Genomic DNA, 24,103 nt, shown 5'->3' with positions numbered 1-24,103 from the left:
ACAAACAAAAAAAAAAAAAACCACTGAACTCACAGCATTCCAAAAAGCCCTCACTAAAACGCCCTCCACTCACTCATAGCCTTTTTGAAGGCACTTGTCTGGTCTAGAGTCTGTACAGCATCTAGAAGGAGCTCACTCTGAATGACTGAGAAAACAGTCGCAGTAAACTTAGGATCTGTAAGGTGGAGTTGAATTGTAATGAAAGATTCAAAGATTTCAGTAAAGTTCATTTATTCCCAAAACAAGCAGACTTTGTTTTTTTTCTTGAAACAAGATGAACCGCATTTGACAAATGTCCAAAATGTACTTGTTTTAAAAAAAACTTGTTTTATTTTCAAAGGTGCTCCAAATAAGACTTTTTCAAGACATTTTGTCTATCCAAGATTTTCAAGATGGACTGTCTAAAAACTAGCCTTTCTAGCTAAATGAGGTTTTGCTTGTTGGGCAATTATGTCTTATAATAAGGGTGGCTAGATGTTTTGACTTGAAAATAGACAAATAAACTTCCTAAGATTTTTATTTTTTGCAGTGTGGGAACATTTCATGCAAGCTCAAATGGTGAGTGTGCTTGGATAATTTGTGACTCAACGAAACTTAGATGCAGGGATTCAGACTGTAAATTTGAAATTTGGCAACTGGAACACAAACGAGCCAAATAATCTGAATATGTATCATGGAAAAAACTAGGAATAGTCATGACATATTTTCATTCTAATCGTACCTGCATAGTGTTCTGAGCAGAAAGAGAAAAAAAAAATCATATCTGGTAACCAAAACAGAGAACAAGCAACAAGAACATAACAGTCCTGCAAAGTCAGGGTCATTTACTAAAAACTCAAAAGTCCGAGGAAACCTTCTCAACTCATGACTCCTACACAGATGGAGAGCAGAGTGCGAATTACCCCACCATAATTGGGGGGTACCATCATGGTCCACTATCATATCAATTCCCCCCCCCCGGTCCTGTCCCGTCTCGTCTATGGAAATCGGTGTCAGTAACTCAACACAGTAACTCTGAACAATAATTTTTAATGTCATTAAGAAGCATGACAAACCATACAGTACTACCACAGAAGAAAAACAGCAGTACAACCTGATAACCTTCTTTGTCAGAACAAACTGGGTATCAACACTACAAATGAGTCACATACAGTATATACACACATGCAGAACAGTCCTGCTGAATGTCTTGCTCTCTTTCGTCCTGCTGTGCCTCTCCTGTCTGCTGGGAACCCATTTTCTTTATTCACATGAACAGTGTATGAAACCTAACTGCACCTACACTTGTACTGTAATTGTCTGTAGATCTTACTGCTAATATTTACTACTTACTCTTTTAGCACCAAAAAAAAGCCTGATGTCTGGCCCTTTTCTTTTCCTCATGTTTGGCCTACTGTCTCTGTGAATAAACTCAAACAGGGTACTCAGATGAAACTATGAATATCTTAAAAATAATACAAAAGGAATGTAAGTAAAAACAATAGAAAACATCCATGTACTAGGCTATTTTGCCTAGGCTAGCCTACTACCTGGCTCTTTTTATGTTGCCTCCAGAGGTTCTGATTGTAATTTTACATAGGCTTAGCTAGGCCTACATCAGAACTTCTTGTGCCTAATCACACACACACACACACACACACACACACACACACACACACACACACACACACACACACACACACACACACACACACACAGGATGGGCCTATGTGCCAAATTAATTTCAGAAGGGCACAATTTATTCATGATAAAATGAGAATGGAAACATATGGAGTTCTTCTCCTTTGAAATGAGAATCGTTTCTATACCACACTGTAATAAGCTTGATTTAAATAGAGACTTAGCTTATCTTGCTAACTAACGTTGGTAACTAACGTTAATGTCCGTTCACTGTAGCCTTCTGGCCTCAGTGGGTAAGTAATTTAACGTATAAACATGTGACATGAGCTGAAAGAACAAATCACTTTAATAAATGAAAGTTGTAAAATAACACATTTTCAACAGGCTAAAAGTTGGTTAGCAACTAACATTACCAATGCACGTCTTCTGCTGCAAACCACATGACTGTATAAATTGCTGCAAACCCATGGACTGTATCTGATGAATCAACTGAATACGGTGTGGACTAGAAGCTGTTGCTTCTAGCGCAGGGCTTTTCAAAGTGTGGGGCGCGTCTCCCCTAGGAGGCGCCAGAGTTCTTCAGGGGGGGCGCAACGTGAGGAAAAATAAACCAGAATAAGTTACTATTGCGGACATTTAGCGAACTTCAGCTAGCCTTTGTCAGAGACAAAATGGATCGATTTTTAGTACCTAAAGCTACAGTGAGTGAGGAGACAGAGTCTGGGCCAAGCAAAAAAAGAAGGAAGTATGACCACGATTATTTAAAGTTTGGATTTTCATGGACTGGATCTGAAGATGCTCCACTGCCACAGTGTGTTGTCTGCCAAGAAGTGCTAGCTAACGATGCTATGAGATGTTTAAAATGTGTAAAACAAGATGTTTAAAAAAAGCACAGATGTGTAAAATGTGTAAAAAAAAGATTTTTAATAAAGCTCATATGTTTTAAATGTGTAAAAAAGATGTTTTCAAAAAGCACAGATGTTTAAAATGTGTAAAAGAAAAAAATAAAAATGTGTACAACAACCATTTAAATACGAATGGAACATTAAGTATAGCAACAACAAAAATTGTGTGTGTGGGGGGGGGCGCTGTTGTTTATTTGCTCTCTGCGGGGGGGGCTGACTCTCCCACACTTTGAGAACCCCCTGCTCTAGCGCGTTCTAGCGCTGCGGTGACTAAAAATGGTACAGTCCACAATAGGGGTGTCTGTCTGAAATCGATTTACATTAAAATGTTCCTACAATAAGAATGCCGAATGGGAGTTCATCTCATCTCATTATCTCAAGCCGCTTTATCCTTCTACAGGGTCGCAGGCAAGCTGGAGCCTATCCCAGCTGACTACGGGCGAAAGGCGGGGTACACCCTGGACAAGTCGCCAGGTCATCACAGGGCTGACACATAGACACAGACAACCATTCACACCTACGGTCAATTTAGAGTCACCAGTTAACCTAACCTGCATGTCTTTGGACTGTGGGGGAAACCAGAGCACCCAGAGGAAACCCATGCGGACACGGGGAGAACATGCAAACTCCACACAGAAAGGCCCTTGCCGGCCCCGGGGCTCGAACCCAGGACCTTCTTGCTGTGAGGCGACAGCGCTAACCACTACACCACCGTGCCGCCCCCGAGTGGGAGTTGGTTTGAATTATATATTCCTTTTCACAATATCAGAAAAAATATCAGGACCCCCCCCCCCCAAAAAAAAAAAAAAAACTTATATTTTTGTTTCTTTGGGGGGTACTGGGTCTTCATTGGGGGGTACAGTACCCCCCAGTACCCCCCGTAATTCGAACTATGATGGAGAGAGCCAGGGTAATCTAACATCTGGCAACCTAAACACACAGAATGTGTTGCATGGAGGAAAAAGTCAGTAAAAATGCCTGCTTTACTATTTACTGTGTCTCATAAAAGATCAAATGATCTCCCTAAAGATCTCCCTAAATAATGGGAATTGTCATCATGGAAGACAAGTCTGTTTCTTTAAAAGTCGGGACGATAATGCTCCTGCTCTTGACTTCACACTTCACAGTATGAGCAGTGCAAAAATAAATGAATAAATCTGGCAAACAAACCTGCTGAATAAGCCACATGGAATCCAAAGATGGCAAAAAGTCCTTCTCAAGCCAGGGATGTGAACTACATCTCATACAAATCTAAAATCTGGCAAACAAATTTGCAAAACCAAAGGAATTAAAAAAAAAAAAAGAAGTGATGATGTTTCTGTAAAACCATGAATGTTAACTACATCTAATAAATCTCAAAACGTATTGGGGAAATTCCATAACTTCCTCCGAGGTCACAGTCCAAGGTCAAAGTGGCCAGAAATCTCAACTCTGGCAAACAAACAGGCAAAACTCTGCTAATAAACTGGATAACACACAAAAGTTTAGGACACTTGTGTAATTCCTGACAACACTACGAAGAGGAAGAAGATCTGAAAAAAATATACACACACACACACATTAATGTGTGTGTGTGCGCGTGTGTGAAATCTGACAACTGAAACACAAACACACTGAATAAGAAAAGACGTTTGTCTTGGTTGATGTTTGCGGAGGTACTTTCCCACTTTCTGACTTTTCAGTATACAGCATGAGTGGGGCAAAAAAAAACAAAAAAACAAGAGAGGTCTGGCAACCACAGCTCACACTAAGCAGCAACGGTTCCAAGAATAGACAGTAAAAAAGTTTCTCTAAAACCTGTCTGTGGACCAGAGATCTGAAATCTGGAAACCAAACATGCTGCATAATGTGAATAACCTGTGTCTAGGCCTTGCTGAATTCACAACCAGACATGCTGAAAAAGCTGTATAGAATCCAAAAACAGAAAATTTGTCATTCTAAGGCCAGGGATGTTACCTACATGCCACATAGCACAGTTTCCTCACGTCAGATATCTGAAATCTGGCAACCAAACGTGCAAATAAGCTCCATGGAATGCAAAATCAGGAATGGTAAAAACATTTCAGAATAGCTGAAAAACTTTAGGGCACTTGAGACAACTTTCCATTTGTCTGTTGATTAGACCTGCTTGCTTTGGGTCTGTTTATTCCATTGGTTTTAGACGTTTTGCAAATTTTTCAAGCTTGCAGAGAAACTGTTGCTTGGAATTAGGACCCTTAATTAAAATATTAGCTAAAGAAATGCTGCAAATGTTAATTTTCCAACATTTCTACTGAAAATGTATTGTTTGAAATCAGGCTACATCAATCAACTGGAGTCAGATAATTAACTAAAATTATAAACCGGAGTCTTAAAATGATCTGTTGGTTTTGGCCTGTCAGAGGATTCAGGGATTCAACCCTACACCTAACCTGTAACTCAACACTACAAGAGTGCAAACCTGTAATCTGGCAACTGCAACCCAATCACACTGATCAAGCTGTAAATATGGATGTTTGTCTATATCCTGAAGTTCACAACATCTCTTAAATCTCAGATCCTGGCTTGACAAGAAATGTGGCAACCAAACACACCATACTCATGTGTCTAATCTGCACGAAAGTCTGCTGACATGAGTCTTCCCAACCCAACGTCCTCATATAGTATGTTGGACCATCACAAATGAACAACAGATGAATCAGAAACCAGGCTATGCACTGTACATTGGGATATCTTCATCTTCTTTCTTTTTTTTCTCTCTCTCTCTCTCTCTGAATTTTCAAAGTCCACTAAAAGGTGGCTGAGATCCAGAGCTCCATCTGGAGCTGATTAAAACTGAATCCCCTTCCCCCTTCGGTTTGGATCACCCCCCAGTCACTGCACGGGCTCACACACACACACACACACGTCTCCTCACTCCTCCTCCTCCAGTCAGCTCCTTCCTTCACTTTTTCCCCTTGCTTCGTCCCACTGAGGGAAAATGGAACGTCTGAGCAGGACCATGTCCTCTTTAGGGTTTTTTCTGTTGCTGGTCTTTGGATGGACACATAGCCAGAAGACTAACCATACCAGGTACTGTGTGTGTGTGTGTGAGAGAGAGAAAATCAGACTGAGTTAATGAGTCCTCATGAACACAGATGTTTATAAAACTTTTTCTGATTTCTACTAAATGTAGACATGATGGCTTGTGATCATGTGTGTATGTCACAATTAATATGGAACAAGAATGGGCACAAATCTATAAAATAATTTCATTTGTGAATTTAAAATGGATCAATAACTGAAATAACGGACGTCTCTGCTTGCATTTAATAAACACTTTTTTTAAATTAACTCTGTGTGTGTGTATACCTCTCCTAAATTAAGCAATAACATTGGCAGATGTTCTGGAAAAGTTGATCAAGTCTTCTTCAGCCTGCAGGGTTTTTGGGAATCTGCTTACTGTACAGCTGAGTCCAAAAGTCCTGAACCCAACACCGAGATCTGCTTTTATTTCATTATTTACTGCATACATCTGCAAACGAGGCGGCACGGTGGTGTAGTGGTTAGCGCTGTCGCCTCACAGCAAGAAGGTCCTGGGTTCGAGCCCCGGGGCTGGCGAGGGCCTTTCTGTGTGGAGTTTGCATGTTCTCCCCGTGTCCGCGTGGGTTTCCTCCGGGTGCTCCGGTTTCCCCCACAGTCCAAAGACATGCAGGTTAGGTTAACTGGTGACTCTAAATTGACCATAGGTGTGAATGTGAGTGTGAATGGTTGTCTGTGTCTATGTGTCAGCCCTGTGATGACCTGGCGACTTGTCCAGGGTGTACCCCGCCTTTCGCCCGTAGTCAGCTGGGATAGGCTCCAGCTTGCCTGCGACCCTGTAGAAGGATAAAGCGGCTAGAGATAATGAGATGAGATGAGACATCTGCAAACGTCTAACACCTGATCGCAGTTAGGGTTGGCCTCTTGGTGAACACTGCACTAGAGCAAATTCAGTAAACTGGATTTGTCTGTCTTGTACTTTTGCTTTAGTTTATATTTCCTCTGGACTTTTACAGGAGACGTGATAATACAGTGACAGTTTGAGCTTGTGGGTTTATTTTCCCACTGCTCTTGCCATGAGAGTGTACTTCAGTTTATAAAGTATCATACTGTATCATGAAACCAATATACAGTATATACCACCCCACCACTACCTGGCAGCATTTTCACCTCTAATAGAAGAAGAGAGCAGATTTATTTTAAAGGTCTGGGCTTAAATGCTTCTGCAGAAATCAGGGTCTAGACATTCTGAGGCTATCAGGAAATTATTACAACATTGTAAAGCTGAATATGATTACAAAAGCATCTCAAAGTTTATGACTTCCACACACTGCAAAACGACACGAAATTTACTGAGCACTGTGTCTGAGGTTTCTCTCTGCTGTAAGTTTCAGAGAAGAAACTCAGTATTTGTTGGTCTGCTGGAATCATTACATTACATTCATGGTACTGAGCAGATGCTTTTATCCAGAGTGACATACAACATACCCAGAGCAACCTGGGGAGCAGCCAAGGGTTAAGTGCCTTGCTCAATTTCCTGCGTCAAATGCGGCCAATAATGTGACTCATTGCTAATTTGAAATTTTTCTTCATGTTAATGGCCGTCACCCCTCCTCCACCCCCTTCACACCCACTTGTCTGGTCCTGGTCTTGACTCAGTCTTGCCCTGCCTTGGTCTTGGTCATGACTTGGTCTTGGTTTAGACAGGGTCTAGACAGTCTGAGGCCATCAGGAAATATGCACTGGTGGTCTTGACAACAACACTCGAGAACAATACAGCAATGAAAAGTTCATGACAACTGCCAATCCCAGTATCATGGCTTTCACAGTATCTACTTCTAACCACATTTATTACCTGGGGCCTCATGTTGTTTCTCTGAAACGTTCAATTCAGTTTAAACCACCACCTTTTTAAGACTTTTCATCATCGACTAATCCATAAACTCGTATAAAATAACTACAGCACAAGACACAAGATAACTAAGGCTGGTATTCAAGAAGTTACGAAAGTAAAGCTTGGCCTCCTGCAAGATTTTGTTTTCAGACCTTATATAAATTATCTTACGTTGCAGTGACTTCAGTCTGAACCCCAGGATTAACTGGTGTCACACTTGACTGCTACGAGTCTTTAGCTGGGTTTTTAATTTACATCACTTCAGATATGGCTTGGTTATTGTACATTTCTGAGTTCCTTGCACAGGAACAGCCGACATGGTGATTTATGGGCAGGTGACATGATCACAAACCCTACAAGAAGTGCTTGGAATAAAATGAGGTGTGTGTTAGAGATTTAACCAACTATGTGTGTCTGTTGATTCATCTAAAGTAAATACTACTATAAACGTATTTAAAGCAGTGATGCGCTATTTTACTTATTGTTGACGGTGTGAGTAGCCATGCTGACATGATGGCATTTGCTGAACTCGGGGTTGATGACTCTTTCCTGACCTTCTGAACAGGAATTCTAAGTTGAAGGGTTGTTTTCTCATAGCTAAGGTCGAGGAAGCTTTCTTTGAATGCAGAATTATACAGAGATCACTTACGCCATGCAAATCAAACAATCATTTCAGACATGACAAAACTGACATGTCTGGGGGGGAACCCATCCTGAATAGTGTTTCCTGTCTCTCACTGAGTGTGTGTTTTCTGTCCTTTGTCTCAGGCCGGTGTTTAAATGTGGAGGGACTCTGACTGGAGACTCGGGCTTCGTGGGCAGTGAGGACTTTCCTACATACTACAAACCAAACAGCAAGTGCACTTGGTACATCACTGTGAGTGTGAATTCATGTTCTTCTTACTTACGAGTCCGTTCAATGTGTTTCCACTGAAGAAAGAAGTCTGAGACACAAATTAACACATACAAATTAATCTTCCATTTGCGTCTGAGTTTTAGTAGAACTTGTGAATTTCTTTCCATATACAGTATGTCAAAACACCATAAACTCACTGTTCAGGTAAATAAAGCTGTGATAATGTTGTAACTATGTACAACTTGGCAACCATGTGTACCTGGAATTAAGAGATTTAAACACGAAACATACAATAGCTAAATCACTGAGGCTAATGATTTAGCTAGCTACTGATAGCTATTACAATGTTTTACTGGACATAATCATTGTAAAGGCATGATGTCAGTGGGAATGAGACAGGATTGTCAGGAACGACAACATTTTCCTCAGTGGGTTATTTACTAAGAAAAGACTCCATATGAATACAATTGCATTTCTTTGATTGATAACCCAACTTCCAAGGGCTATGTTGAGAATCGACTCTTTGCTCATGAGTATTAGCTCTTTTAATAGAAACAGTGTGAAAACACAGCGACAAAAAAAGTGACTGAAACGTCAGGAACCAATGGGAATGTTGAACAAAATCCACAAAAATATGATATGGCGGCTGAGAAACTGCACAGAATGTATAAAGGTGAAAATGTAGCGTAAACACTCACTGGCCATTTTATTAGGTACACCCATTCATCCACCTGCAGTTTCATGCAGTTCTCTAGTCAGCTGATCTCTTGACAGCAGCACAATGCATCAAATCAAGAGCTTCAGTTAATGTTCAAACATCAGAATGGGAAACACTGTGATCTCAAAGTGTGACCTTCACTGTGGCATGGGTGCTGGTTTGAACCAGATTTGAGTATTTCAGAAACTGCTGATCTCCTGGGGTTTCACACACAACAGTCTCTAGAGTTTACACAGAATCACGGGCGCAGATAGAGGGGGGGACGGGGGGGATTCGTCCCACCCAGATTTAAATTCACCTCGTTCGGTCCCCCCCACTTATAGGGAGGAAAAAACGTCTATGCTGTCTTTCTTTGCATAAGGCAAACCTCACGGAAAAATCAAAAGACTAATTACCATTCGGTTTATTGAGGTGCACAGCAGTACAGACATAGTTGCAACTGCGCAGACTGCACAGGTTGCGAGCTCGAGCTTGGTTGCTATGGTTACCCACAACAAGTTTGACAGGCATATCGGGGACAGCGCCTCCTAGTTCAGGACCCCAACATGGCATGATGAAGGGTGCCAAAAGGCAGAAAACGATTGCATCGTTTTTTCAAAAAAAAAAAAACGACTGTAAGTAAACTGTGCCTTACTTTATCATATCACCTTGCAATTTTTTGATAGTCTGTTCAAAGTAATGTCGTAGTGAAAGTAAAATCGTACGGAGTAGAGATGCCTTTCTGGTAGCCTCCTTCTTTCGGTGGCAGCCTGTAGATACAGTGCTCAGAAGGCAGTTTTAATGTTTAATCTGGCGTTCCCTGCCATAATTTCAGCGAGCATAGTGTTTCATAAGGAAACTTTGCGAAGAGTTGTTGACTGACTGCCGCTCACGCAACACACAGGCATAGTTAGAAAGTCAGGATGCACTGGTTTACACTTTACACACACACACGTAGCCCAGCCTCTCGCTATGGTTAACAGTTGGAACTTAGCGGTTTTAAAACTAGTTTTGCAGTTTTGCAATTTCTGTGCGTGATGATAATGTGTAAACTTTGGATTTCCATAGGCTATGTTAAAATGTTATCATTGTCCTGGCCTGCAGGTAGTTCCTGGTGATGGCAGTGAGGGAGGTGAAATAACATGTATACACACTACCGTTCAAAAGTTTGGGGTCACCCAGACAATTTTGTGTTTTCCATGAAAAGTCACACTTTTATTTCCCACCATAAGTTGTAAAATGAATAGAAAATATAGTCAAGACATTTTTCTGGCCATTTTGAGCATTTAATCGACCCCACAGATGTGATGCTCCAGAAACTCAATCTGCTCAAAGGAAGGTCAGTTTTATAGCTTCTCTAAAGAGCTCAACTGTTTTCAGCTGTGCTAACATGATTGTACAAGGGTTTTCTAATCATCCATTAGCCTTCTGGGGCAATGAGCAAACACATTGTACCATTAGAACACTGGAGTGAGAGTTGCTGGAAATGGGCCTCTATACACCTATGGAGATATTGCACCAAAAACCAGACATTTGCAGCTAGAATAGTCATTTACCACATTAGCAATGTATAGAGTGGATTTCTGATTAGTTTAAAGTGATCTTCATTGAAAAGAACAGTGCTTTTCTTTCAAAAATAAGGACATTTCAAAGTGACCCCAAACTTTTGAACGGTAGTGTGTGTGTATATATATATATATATATATATATATATATATATATATATATACACAAAATGGAATCATTTGCTGACAGCTCAGTCCCCCCCAGTTCAAAAATCCTATCTGCGCCCCTGCACAGAATGGTGCAAAAACCAAAAAAACACTGAATAAGTGAGTGACAGTTCTGTGGGTGGAAACAAACACCTTGTTGATAAGAGAGGTCAGAGGAAAATGGACAGATTGGTTCGAGCTGCCAGGATGGATACAGTAACTCATATAATTACTCTTTAGAACCGTGGTGAGCAGAAAAGCATCTCAGCATAGAACAGAAGAACATATTGGGTTCCACTCCTGCAGACAAGAACAGGGATCTTAGAATCAACAACAAGTTCCTATTAAAGTGGCCGCTGAGTGGATGATGTAAATAATGAACACAAAATTAAGTTTATATAGTTTTACTCTCATTGGCTCCTGACTTTTCGTACATGCTGTACATTCAATTCCACTTTTAGCTAGTGTAGCTGTTAAGTGTGATGTTGTATGTAGCCATTGGAAAAGCGCAATGCCAGTGTACGAGTAAATGAGACAGGATTATCAGGAATGTCATCATTTTCCTCAGATATGATGGTTATTTAAAAAAAAATCCATGTGCATCTCTCTATCCCTGTCAGGTCCCAGAAGGCAATGTAGTCACGCTCTCCTTCAGGATTTTTGACCTCGAGGCCGACACTCTGTGCCGATATGATTTTGTGGACATATATAACGGTCATTCAAACACGGCAGAGAAGTTGGGTCGCTTTTGCGGGACGTTTCGACCTGGCACCATCATCTCCACCTCCAACACTATGATGCTGCAAATGGAGTCAGATTCAGGAACCGGAGGGCGTGGCTTCCTCGCCCAATTTATTGGAGCAAAACCACACCTGAATGGTATTCATTACTTCTATCACTTAATGCATTCATTAACGAACCCTTATGTCATGTTTGGTTTAAAAAGAATAATGATGTCATTCAAAGAAACTCCATAGACTTGGTTCAAGATGCCTGAGCATCATTTTTTGGGAATCTACATCCATCTAAGTCCATCTATGGATCGTTTCATTCTCAGTGCGGTGGGAAGGTGTTAGATTGTAGGTTTTAAAAAAGTTATGTAAAAGCTGTGGTGCTATAAAACAGAGAGGAAGTGTGGACGAATTAGAGAGAGCATTGATACAGATCTCATCTCATTATCTCTAGCTGCTTTATCCTTCAACAGGGTCGCAGGCAAGTTGGAGCCTATCCCAGCTGACTACGGGCGAAAGGCGGGGTACATCCTGGACAAGTCGCCAGGTCATCACAGGGCTGACACATAGACACAGACAACCATTCACATTCACACCTACGGTCAATTTAGAGTCACCAGTTAACCTAACCTGCATGTCTTTGGACTGTGGGGGAAAGCGGAGCACCCGGAGGAAACCCACGCGGACAACATGCAAACTCCACATAGAAAGGCCCTCGCCGGCCACGGGGCTCAAACCCAGGACCTTCTTGCTGTGAGGCGACAGCGCTAACCACTACACCACCGTGCCGCCCCATTGATACAGATATCATTAAGAATTTTACTTGGATCAAAGTAAAAAGAAAAAGATGAAACTGAAAAAAAACCAAACCCACCACCACAACACACCCACACACACATATAAACACATTTTATCAGAGAAAAAATTAAAAAAATTACCAGCAGGAAGTTGAGGCTTTTTTTGAGGCTAATTTTTTTTTCAGTGTAGCAAATTAAATTCTTCACAATTCTTTTTTTTTCTTCTCCAGACACCGCCATTACTTATATTAAAGTAGTAAATTAACAAAAACCTGCACTGCATTTCATTAAAAAAAAAAAAACCCTGGACATTAGCAACCTCCCAACTCAACTAGCATTGCTAATATTAGCATTTTTACATTTTACACCTATTGGAGTTGGAATTATTCTCCAGCCACCAGCAATTCTGTAACGTTTATAAGATCTGTCTTTGCTACTTATGGACATGTAAGAATAGACACCTTACTTTTCTCATGAGTTACTTATCACAATCATTTTTCTTACTCTATACTTTATATTTTAATGTGTTTTATGATAAATTGTGTTGAAATTTGTCTTTCAGAGCAACAGTTCTGTGGTGGAAAGATGACAAAACCACAAGGCAGCATCAAAACGCCCAACTGGCCCGAGAAAAATTACCCACCAGGCATCAGTTGCTCATGGCTCATCACTGTGGATCCAGATAAGGTCAGGACGAGTGGCATGTTGTTCATGAATGAGTCGACTCTTTGAGACTCAAGAATCAAAATTTTAGATCTACTGCACAGCTCCTGGACATTACAGTCTAACTGTCGTACACAAAATGTCATTCTGTTTGAAAAATATGATTAACAGCTGTGTTCATTTCTGAGCTTATAAGTTTTATTAACACAACAAGCTTTTGCGATGACTGATGCCGATGTTTTCAGGTTATTGAAGTGAAGTTCAATAAGTTCGATGTGGAGCGTGACGTGTATTGCCGCTTCGATTATGTGGTGTTTTATAACGGGGGAGATAGGGACGACTCCAGACGCATCGGAAAATACTGTGGTGACAAGGCACCCGAGTGAGTATGGCTTGATTATCTTCATTAGCGTGACTTCTGCACGTCGAGAAGAAGGGTTTTTCAAAGGGTTCTTTGTATAGTTAGGGATTACAAAAAACAGGTCTCATTATAAATCTCGAAAAACAGTTACAATAATAATAACGTTAAAAAAAATACACCATTACATTCATAACATACTTTTCCTTGGGGTCTTGACAACTGGAAAGCTTCACAAAGTGTATGAGTGTCCATGTGGTTTATAGAGTCAGGAAACAGGAAGTAAAAATGACAAAACAAAGAAGTAAAACTCAGGGCAGGGTGCCCTCTGGTGGCGTGGTGGTGCATTGCCCGTGGCTGATTCGACTTATATCTGAGAAAGATCGAATTTGAACAAATGAATGCACAGAGAATTAAAATATAATAATTGTACTAGCTTATCATATTCTCTTTTTCTTTCTGCTTTCCCATCATCTCCAGGCCCTTCGTGACCAACAGTAATGTTCTCCTGGTCCAGTTCGTGTCTGACCAGAGTGTCACCTCTGACGGCTTCCTTGCCACGTATTTCAGTGTCCCAAGTGGACATACTATCCAGCCAGGATCCCATGTGCACTCATTACCCACAGTCCCACAACTCGCCCCGTCCCCGTCCCCCAAACCCGTCACCACGACAACTACGACTACTACCACAGCTGCACACAAACGCCAACCAGTCAATCCCAACCATCCGGCCAAACCTCCGAATCGCAGACCAGAATCAGGTCAGCCCAATGAGAGCGGAGTAAATGGTATTGCATCATAAAATAAAAGAGCCAATCAGGGTTCAGTTTGCAAATGCAGGCAACGCACGTCACAGTAGAGTGTAGTAAAATGTTCCATTCCATGGAAGCAATGTTTCATTGAATATAACAAATGTACAGTCTGTAGTGATGTTAATGAGTTTTATGAAATGGTAATTGTCATATACATCGTTTAACCATTTCTTCTTGATATAAAATGATATTTTATCAAAACATTATTCTTCTTCTCATTATGAAAATTTTCAGGACGAAACCCTCTGTGCCCTCAAAAGTGTAAGCGAGCTGGCAGCATAAAGATGAGTTTCTGCAGCAGTCAGTTTGGTGAGTATGTTGTTCACTGTCATGGATCCTGGTCAGAGACGTGTGTGTGTGTGTGTGTGAACTAAATACCGGTCATGTTTTCTCTCTCTGTAGTGATCACGGGGACCATAACGGCGTCCTCTTTGGCTTCTCAGGGCCGCCTGGTGGCCACCGTCTCCATCATTAAGGCTTATAAAGATGGAGGACTGACCATCAGTCAAGTTGGAAAGACGATGACTGTTAAAATGGTGCTCAACTGCAGGACATGTCCAGTAATACGCAGAGGTAACCTACGCCAAATAGTCAAAGAAACTGAATCTGACATACTTTCAGCTAATGACATTTAAGGCAGAATTAACAAAAATGAAATGTAAATGCAATAAATGAGGAAAGCGTAATTAAAAATAAATACCTATGGCAACAATAAACATGGCAAAATTAAGCCAGAATTTACCCAAGACAAACAATAAATTCAGCAAAAGTTTTAAAATCGTATTGTTTACGAGATAAACAATAAATGCTGCAAAAAATAACACAAATTACCAATGATATACTTGACAAAAAAGACTAGAAATGACCTATGACGACAATAAAAACAACAAAACAAACAATTAAAGGAACAGTCCACCGTACTTCCATAATGAAATATGCTCTTATCTGAATTGAGACGAGCTGCTCCGTACCTATCCGAGCTTTGCGCGACCTCCCAGTCAGTCAGACGCAGTCAGACGCGCTGTCACTCCTGTTAGCAATGTAGCTAGGCTCAGTATGGCCAATGGTAATTTTTGGGGCTGTAGTTAGATGCGACCAAACTCTTCCGCGTTTTTCCTGTTTACATAGGTTTATATGACCAGTGATATGAAACAAGTTCAGTTACACAAATTGAAACGTAGCGATTTTCTATGCTATGGAAAGTGCGCACTATAATGACAGGCGTACTAACACCTTCTGCGCGCTTCGGCAGCGCATTGATATCTGAGCTCCGTATCAATGCACTGCCGAAGCGTGCAGAAGGTGTTAGTACGCCTGTCATTATAGTGCGCACTTTCCATAGCATAGAAAATCGCTACGTTTCAATTTGTGTAACTGAACTTGTTTCATATCACTGGTCATATAAACCTATGTAAACAGGAAAAACGCGGAAGAGTTTGGTCGCATCTAACTACAGCCCCAAAAATTACCATTGGCCATACTGAGCCTAGCTACATTGCTAACAGGAGTGACAGCGCGTCTGACTGCGTCTGACTGACTGGGAGGTCACGCAAAGCTCGGATAGGTACGGAGCAGCTCGTCTCAATTCAGATAAGAGCATATTTCATTATGGAAATACGGTGGACTGTTCCTTTAAAGGTAGACTGCCTTTCAGATTTTTCAAGTGTAGGTCATAAAAAGAATTTTCCCCGACACCCAATTATTTTTGTTTAGTGACTGAAAGCTACTGGATTCAAATCACAGACTTCCAATTTTATTAGTTTTTAAAAAATAGAACAATTAATGAATTTAGGGCCATGCGGCCCTAAGTCCTCCGCTATTTTTTCCTGCTTCACCATGATCCAATACAAGATACTAATTCATACATGACGTGGTGGGCTTTCTCCGTTCACAGAAGGCATTGTGGGATACAAATTTGAAACAGAAAATAAAAATGGAGGACATGAGTGTGCGAATGAAACGTGAAAGACTGACTACAGTAACAGAAAGCAAGAAGAAAAGATGTTATGTTACATACGAAGGAAAGGAAATGCAGGACCAAACTAATAAATATGGGCGGTCAGCGAGCACCTCGGTGTGATCAGCTGTTCGTTTAGCGACAGAATGATAGAACTGTCAGTGCACGCTCAAAGGTCAACCTGTAGATGGCAGTAATGCAACACTGTGGATGCCAGCTGCTGTAAAACCCAAAAGAAGAAGAAGAAGAAGGTAAACCTGCACATGCGCACATGGACTTCCTCTGTCTGCCTGACTGTGCTAAGCGAGCGATTTCATGCACATTATTTGCTTTGATCCCCTCAAATTAAATAACTTCCCAGCCACAGAATGGCCTGATATTTTGTGAGATATTACAGAAATAAAAACATACATCACAACGACCACATTTCAGAGAGAACTAAATTTCACCGATTTTATGAAATCGAAAGGCCGTCGAGCTTTAACATTGTAAAAATGACATAAAAGGCCAGAACAAAACAATAAAGATATCAAAAACACTAAAGTGTACACACAACAAACAATACAAGTAAGAAATGACTGACAACACATAATAAACATGGCAATTGATGTGGCAATGTAATAAAAATGAGCAATGACATGATAGACTTCGCAAAAGTTAAAAAAATAAAGAGGGTGAAAGTAAAAATGATATACAGTGTTGCTCCAAACTTGACTCCCACCCTGATGAGAGAAGACAAAAACAAACGAACTCATGATGAAATTTATTATCTTCAGTCCTTTTGTTGTTTTTCATGTCACCTTTTTGTCTGTTTCAGGCCAAAACTACATTCTGATGGGTCAGGTGGATGAAGACGGGCATGGCATTCTCCCTGCAGGAAGTTTCACGGCCCTGTACAAACCGTCACATCACAAAATCCTCACCGGCCTCAACAATCGGCCGTGCGAATCTCCGAGGCGAAACATATAACAGCAAGAAAACAGAACAGGCCAAAAAAAAGCCAAACCCACAAACAAACATGTGACAATCAAACATGAACGAATTGGTAGAAAAGATTCCATAAAAAAGCAACAATCAGGCATAAAAGTAGTGTCAGTGTGTTAGTCGCCATTATTCTGTGTTCAATAGCACAGGATTTTATCTCTCAGCCTGTGTGTTTTGGCAAAGTTTAGTTTTGTATTATTGTGTTTTTCACCCCTTTAAGGCCTTCACATACAATTATAAGGAGCAAGAACTCGTATTTAAAAAAAATATAACATTTGGTTTGCTATTTTCAAATTGTGTTTAATGTAAATGTTAGCGAATTAGTGCACTAGCTAGTTAGCTAACGTGTAAGCAAGCCGACAGCATGCAAACTTTTCATAAACACTTCTTAGTGACTAGGAGAAGTGGACAAGAGCACATTAAAAACAGTACTGTAAGACAGGAAGGGTCTGCGATCTTACTTCCAATTTGGAGCAGCTGCACACACTAAACCAAAACGATTTCACGGCAACATATAGAGGAACATGCCACCTTATTGACGTTATATACTTGAAGATGTCATACAGTGTATTCGTAATTTATGATGTCATCAAATAAAGGTTTATCACATCACATCTCAGTGTTTTTCTTTTTTCTCCATCTTGAAGTTAGTAAGACAAAAAAAAAAAAAAACAACAACCCATAGCTTGTCATGTTACAGCGAAACCGTAAACTGTAATCTCCTCTGTCCTGAAGATGTCAGAAAACTTACCTCTGAGTGTTACAAAGCACTGACACTGGAGACTCCTTCCACTACACCCCTCAATATATCAATCATTCTCCATTTTTTTATTCGTTTATGTGGAGCATCTGCTTTACACATCCCTATACCTGAGGTGTTATTGTTAGAACCAATTAACCTGTGCTTTGCAGCTGCACTATAATCAGAGCTGCTCTAATAGAAAATTAATCAACACCTTCGGACTTGGTGAGAATTTCTGACTTTAAGTTTATTAAAATTGATCACTGTTTGAAAAAAATAAACATAGGGCATGAAAGTACAGTAAACATATCAAAATCATGCAATGCCATTCCATGCAATGTTCGGTCCTCTGAATTAAAATGCAAAAATAAAATCAAGAAAAAAACCATGCAATTTTGTTTTAAAAAGTTCAAAGATTAGTGGATTCATCTGTCTTGATTTAAAATGTGCCTAATTACTTTACAAATGGATAAAAAAAAAATGTAGATGACTGGATTATTAACTCTTCATCACAGTTTCAGCACAAGGCCCTCCAGAGCTCCCTGTACGTCCTCACACCCACACGCTGGCTTTGGCGTCTCCTTCTGATGCCCCCTGCTGGCCACAGCAGCCCCGCAGCCCTGGATGCTGAGACACAGGAAGGTTTTTATAGACAGCACGGCTGTAAGGGATGAAGCAGAGGCCGAGCTGAAGGTGACGTGCCAATCTGCAGTACGCCGCCAGGGCCAACACCAGCAGAGGAACCAACAACAAGAACCCCACGACCAGCAGAGCCACACAGGACGCGTCGTTGAGCAGGTCCAAGCAGTAAACTGAGGTACCATGGGGCTGGACCTGGAAGAGACGGTGGGAGGAAAGTCAATCTTATATTCATCAGGATGAATGGAAATGAAACTTCTTAACAAAGCACAGCTCACATTAAAGGGCTGATGACACGAACATGACTCTATGCAATTTCTTAAATAAACTATACAACATGGCAAACATGTTAGATTTCTGTTATAATTACGTGAAAAGAAGCTGTTGTTACGCGAATATCCAACTTTTAATTGCACAGCGCAAGAAAACTGGGTCCGTGGCTCGCGGCCATGCTGTGACGTCAGTGGAAGAACACGCTGGGGTTCACTGGCTGTTCTACTCAATGGAAATGGCGCATGAAAACGCCGGTGAACTCTCTAGTGCTAGCTCTTCCTCTGAACAAAAGAACAACCAAATACTGGTACTTTAAGCAGTGATCATGATGGCATGATTTTATCTGATTTTAAATAAATGAGATTGATAATAATGTGAATGTTCACAACTAGTACATACAAACTCTGCAGCTTCTGATTCAGCAGCTGCGTCATACTCCGCAAAAACATCAGTAAGAACCTACAATATAAATGGAAATGCAATACACTAAGCTCAAATGACTTTTGGAAAGTATAATTTCAAAATTTTTTCTACATATTCTTGAAGTCAGTCATCGGGGTACTTGCTACCGTTCCCTAACAACGCATGGCAAAGGGTAAAGTGTAGTGTTGCTACGAGTACTTGCTAAAGCCTCCGGTGGAAGATCCTCGATGTGCTGATAAGACATACAGTTCTATATAACACACAAGTGTCACGATAATCACAAAACAGATGCAAATCGTTAAAATACCTAATTTTTAAGCAATCATGTGTTGATCTCTTCCGAATAGAATCTATGATAGCCTACCCTCTTTACCCTTTGCCTCTCGTTGCTAGGCGGCAGTTACATGAAAGCCGCAAGCTTTCACAAGCAAATGCATGACTGATATCACGCCGACTTTATGATTACATTTATGATTATCATGAATGTGTACTCTATGATGTGTACTCTATGAGCGCTCTGGAGCGAGTCACTTCCAAGATGGCCGCGCAGACCGCATGGTTACTATTTTTAGCATCATGTCGGAGCACTCTATAGCTCTACGTACCTTTATCTTATGTCGTTTCTCAACACATGTTCTGACAGGAGGACTGTCTTTGGAGGAGTCGCCTTGTCCCAGGCGACTGCTGGATCCGGCATAGCTACTAGTAGACCCCCTCCAGAATACTGTAGGCACTGCTGATGGTAGTAACACACGTTTGTGATGAACTGAACACCCAAGAGATTCTTTTAAGCTGGGAAGGGTGTCAAAACAATCCAAATCAAAGTGTTCAGAGCACAGGACGGATGTTGGTGAGGGCTCCTACTTGTCATGAGTGCGCCTGACTTGCTTCACCCACTGCGCATGCAGCTCGGGATCTCTGGGAAACTTGAATAAACTTACCCCATCCTTGTGGGTTTTGGAGCAAAAGCCGGCAACACAACGCGAAGGCATAAATATATATATATAAAATGTATAATAATAATACTAATAATGATAAACTGAACACCTGTCGCATCAACAACAAACTGGTAAGTTAGGAGGAAGGTTCTTTCGCTGATGTCATATAGCTCCTCCTCCTCTTTCGTCTCCTGGGTGCTGCAGCCCCGTCAAATTTGCCCAAATAGCCGCGTTTTTTATCATAACTTGTAAAATAGGCGCCTTCGTGAATTAATATATGGATCATCGGGAATTACTTTTTATGTTATAAAACATCGCCAAAGATGTCAAAAACGTGTCATCAGCCCTTTAATTATGACTTTCAAAGTCAATTCACTTTCATTGTATCTTGCTGATTTATTAGGTTAAGATTTTCTAAAATGCACTGCAAATTAACAGTAAAAAGTAGAGCACGCTTTCATAGAACAACTTTTACATGAGGAAGAGCAATGGCTTGTATAAATATTGAAATATTTTCCTGTGGACAAAAAGTCAATGAATTATCTGGGAGTCAACTCTCACAAGTCAACTGAGTCAAATGATCTGACTCATTTAAAATACTCCAAATTCCCATCACGATTATCTTACCTTAGAATGACAGAGGAAGCCAAACACGACCATGGTGAGTGCCGGAGTAAGGATGATTCCGAAAACAATGGCGGCGAGCGTTGCATTCACAGCGGCAACGATGAGGTTCTGCACCGTGACGAGAACCGAACACGCCCAGCAGTCCAGCGAGGCCCTGAGCTCAAGTGGCTCAGCAGAAGCGTTGGAGGATGAGTATGGAGGAGGAACCACTGCCGCTGGGGTCACGGGGTCAACAACCGGCGATGACATGGAGTTTGTGTGATGCAGACGAGCCGACTCAGAGTCATCTGCGTCAGAGCCGAACTGCTGAGACGCCGTCCTCTCCAGTGTCCCGTTACGAGACAAACTCATCCTGAATCACAGAGAGACCGAGCTCAGAAGAGTGTAGCTATGGAGTTCTGGAGATTCAAGAACATATTTAGCAATTTTTTTTTTGTATCAGCTTCATCCTTGACATGATGTATCATATATCACTTTCACTATTTTGCACAGAATTCACATGACCAAAAAGGAGCAGCTTGGTTAAAAACCTAAATCAAAAATGTCCACATTGTCCTCAGACGTGTTCAATGTCTGGAGTTTGCATCCTTAGTCAAGTGCTAGAGCTATGAGGCTAACATGGCTAACAAATAATAGCTATCTATCACCTTCAGCATAGCATCATCGCACACTTACGGTAAAACATAGATTGTTTTAGAAACATTTGTACAAAAACTGTTTGATAAAATGATAGAATAAGGTTGTAATAAAAAAAAATTGCTCAAATTAAATATGAATTTTAGGCAGGAGGGTGGACGTGGCTCTGTATGGTTGGGATTGGGTCAGAGGAGTTTCCTTTTCTAGCCTCTGTGTCTCTGCAAATGACCTTGAATTTACATAAAAGTAAAAGCCTAAAAGCAGGTGCGAGTCTTTTCCTTGCCATGCGACGTACTATCTGAATCCTGTCTATGATGCGTATAAAAATCACTCAGACACCAGCAATAGAAAAATCATTCTTTGCCTTAAAATACCCTCGTGCAAAAAGTCAACCTTGGGCTTTTTCTTCTTAGAACTCCGTGGCATGGAGTGTGGAAGGTAAACAGAGATAACTGAGTGACTGTGAACAAGAGGAAACAGGAACTGAGAAAAAAAATAAAAACACAAAACAATGAGGCAGGAACCGAGCCCAGAGGAAAGCATGTGTGTGGAACCCACTTCGAATATCTCCACGAGCAGGACATCTACTCAAACACACGGCTTCCTGCTCACGCTGGGACAAATAAATCCGGAAAACCTCCTGACCCTGATAGGCCGACCTCAAGCCTCCGACAGGGTGCGAATGTAGCAGTGATTAGTCCTCTAAAATGTCTGAGACAACATTTAAGAGTTCTTTGGTTGTCCTTCCGCAGAGCAACCTACAACAGTGCGTTCCAAATCGATCTGTTTTGGGAATCCAAGAATCCTTATTTATTCAAGCTCACTGAATAAATACGGGTTCTCCTAAAATGGTTCTACTTGGACCAAAACAGATTATCTACATTTTTTAGAAGAAAATATTAATAAGTAATAATTTGGCAATTACTCAGTTAATATATGCAATCTTCGAAAACCGCTTCTTCTTTGTGGATTCAGTTGATAATTAAGAGTTCTTAGTTTTCAAAAAACGGATTGTACTTGGAACCCTTTCAGACAGGGAAATGCTGTGGTTTAGTCACCTTTGGCACAGATTTATCGTCTGGTCTAGAGAACAGTAAGATCCGTCGTTCTAGGAAAAAGGCGCTTTTTTACGGGCACCAGTTTTGGGCGCGAGTCCATCTATATGAGTCCTGCACAAACAATATGACATCACTGTGCCAGTTTTAGTGCCAATGTCTTAGTTAAGTGTTCGTGTTGAGTGAAAGAGAGGTGAAGAGAGCGGATTTCCACTACCTGCATTTATGATTTAATGTAAATATAAATCATCGTATGACATCACTGTGATGATAACAGCAACAATAACAACAACAAGGACATTATTTTGATGCTAAATTTGACAAACAACCTAAAAACCTAAATCAAACTTGAAGTTATATTGCTTTGAAGTTATATTGTATTGAAGAATACAATGTTTTGTATTTATGATAATCCAACCCATGGCAGAAGAGAAGCTTCAACACCTCGTAAATCCTAAATTAACCCAACAGATTGCCTCAGGATTTGCGATCAGACCTTTTCACTGATTTAAAATCCCACAGAAATGCTCTTGCTTGAGTGATGGACTATTTCCATTAAAAATTGGATCACAAACATTTCTCAATTCTAATTTTTCAATCTTTTAAATGAGTCTTTTGGTTAAAATTTGGCAAAGGTAAACCCTTAACAAATACCTCCGTTTATTTTTATTATCCAGAGCAATGAAGGAAGAAATCATAATCCAGATGAGGCTTTGATGAAGTTTGAACACTAAAAGTTTGGCAGTAAAAGCACAGTAAACCTTTAACACATGGATATAATATCAAAACCCTTTCATATTGTACTTACTTTAGGATGAACTTAAAGAACTCTGGGTCTTTGTATCCTCCACAAAATCTGCTCAATATTTTCCCAGGTGGTTGGTTTTAATCCTCCTCTTGGCAAGCAGATTCCTTCAGTTCTGTCCTTGAAATTGTTGAGAAAGTCCTTCGTTCTTTTTGTGGTCCTGATTTTTTTTAAATTTCAATTCTTCTTAGAATATGTCATTAGCTGTTGGTGCTCAAGCAATGTCAGTGTCAAAAACAGGGATCTCTGATGGAAAACTCTGCCCTCCTCTCTCTCTCTCTCTCTCTCTATCTCTTTTCCTGTCTCACTCTTTCCTTCCTCTGACCAAAGTATCCTCCTTTCCCTCTCTTAGGCTTGAGTTCACTCCTGCTTGGGGTAAATAGGCTGTTTGGACACTGAGGTACAACTGATTCAGCAGTAAAGTGAAGAGGGGAGGTGGACTAGGACAAAAAGTTAGAGACAGTTTTCAAACCTGAGAAGAAAAGCAAACCTTGGTTACAGATGATGCTGTCCACATGATTTTCCTGATTTACTCAAACACTGTAAAACCTTAAGTTCTATTCAGTGCCACTGTCTTCATGAAAAAAAGCAAAACTCCATGCCACGTCTGCCAATTACATAAGAGTACCACTCTACCACTGCAGCCGTCACATTCCTCCCTGCAAAATTTAGTGTTAGGGAGTAGTGGGGAAGATAAACTATCTCTGTCTAGTGTAGGAGGAGAGAGCAAGAGAAACATGAACCCAAATGGTCAAATCCATCAATGAGTTAATAGGGAATACATTTTAAAACATTCCCAGTAGAGTATAATTTGAGCATTTTCAAAGAGAAGAGTTTCCAGGAAAGAAGAATGTAAAGAAGCTCCAGTGCGAAAAGCAATTCTACTAAGGCTTTTAAGCACAAATCCAACACCAATATCCTCCATCCAACACCAATATCCTCCATCTAACACCGATACCCACCATCCAACACCAATACC

At 40.7% G+C, this 24,103-nt stretch overlaps 2 protein-coding genes across 3 annotated transcripts; one reads left to right on the top strand and one right to left on the bottom strand.

The window, feature by feature from the left end:
* Positions 1-5,395: 5,395 nt before the first annotated feature.
* Positions 5,396-17,598, top strand: pcolcea (procollagen C-endopeptidase enhancer a). Its single transcript, XM_060908331.1, has 9 exons — positions 5,396-5,576; positions 8,188-8,296; positions 11,305-11,563; positions 12,775-12,899; positions 13,121-13,257; positions 13,714-13,994; positions 14,280-14,354; positions 14,448-14,618; positions 16,820-17,598. The coding sequence occupies exons 1-9, from the start codon at positions 5,485-5,487 to the stop codon at positions 16,969-16,971; spliced, it is 1,401 nt and encodes a 466-aa protein (XP_060764314.1). The 5' UTR covers positions 5,396-5,484; the 3' UTR covers positions 16,972-17,598.
* Positions 17,599-17,954: 356 nt separating this feature from the next.
* Positions 17,955-23,501, bottom strand: tmem88a (transmembrane protein 88 a). Of its 2 annotated transcripts, none has more exons than XM_060909548.1 (3): positions 23,128-23,501; positions 20,629-21,026; positions 17,955-18,562 (listed from the first exon to the last, which is right to left on the bottom strand). In XM_060909548.1, exons 2-3 carry the CDS (start codon positions 20,977-20,979, stop codon positions 18,281-18,283), a joined length of 633 nt encoding a protein of 210 aa, XP_060765531.1. In that variant the 5' UTR covers positions 20,980-21,026; positions 23,128-23,501; the 3' UTR covers positions 17,955-18,280. The 2 variants fall into 2 exon arrangements, with proteins under 2 accessions (XP_060765531.1, XP_060765532.1); XM_060909549.1 differs by having other exon boundaries at positions 20,629-20,980.
* Between the last annotated feature and the right edge of the window lie 602 nt (positions 23,502-24,103).

Source organism: Neoarius graeffei, chromosome 25, assembly GCF_027579695.1.
Source record: "Neoarius graeffei isolate fNeoGra1 chromosome 25, fNeoGra1.pri, whole genome shotgun sequence".
Lineage (NCBI taxonomy): Eukaryota > Metazoa > Chordata > Actinopteri > Siluriformes > Ariidae > Neoarius > Neoarius graeffei.
The sequence above is the reverse complement of the archived record's forward strand: the minus strand, read 5'-3'. Positions and strand labels throughout refer to the sequence as shown.

Bases quoted from the DNA above. Each gene is read 5' to 3' on its own strand.
- pcolcea (XM_060908331.1), top strand. From the start codon at position 5,485: ATGGAACGTCTGAGCAGGACCATGTCCTCTTTAGGGTTTTTTCTGTTG. The intron at 8,297-11,304 runs GTGAGTGTGAAT...TATCCCTGTCAG, and splicing joins AGTGCACTTGGTACATCACT to GTCCCAGAAGGCAATGTAGT. The intron at 12,900-13,120 runs GTCAGGACGAGT...CGATGTTTTCAG, and splicing joins TCACTGTGGATCCAGATAAG to GTTATTGAAGTGAAGTTCAA.
- tmem88a (XM_060909548.1), bottom strand. From the start codon at position 20,979: ATGAGTTTGTCTCGTAACGGGACACTGGAGAGGACGGCGTCTCAGCAG. The intron at 18,563-20,628 runs GTAAGATAATCG...CGTCTCTTCCAG, and splicing joins GCTTCCTCTGTCATTCTAAG to GTCCAGCCCCATGGTACCTC.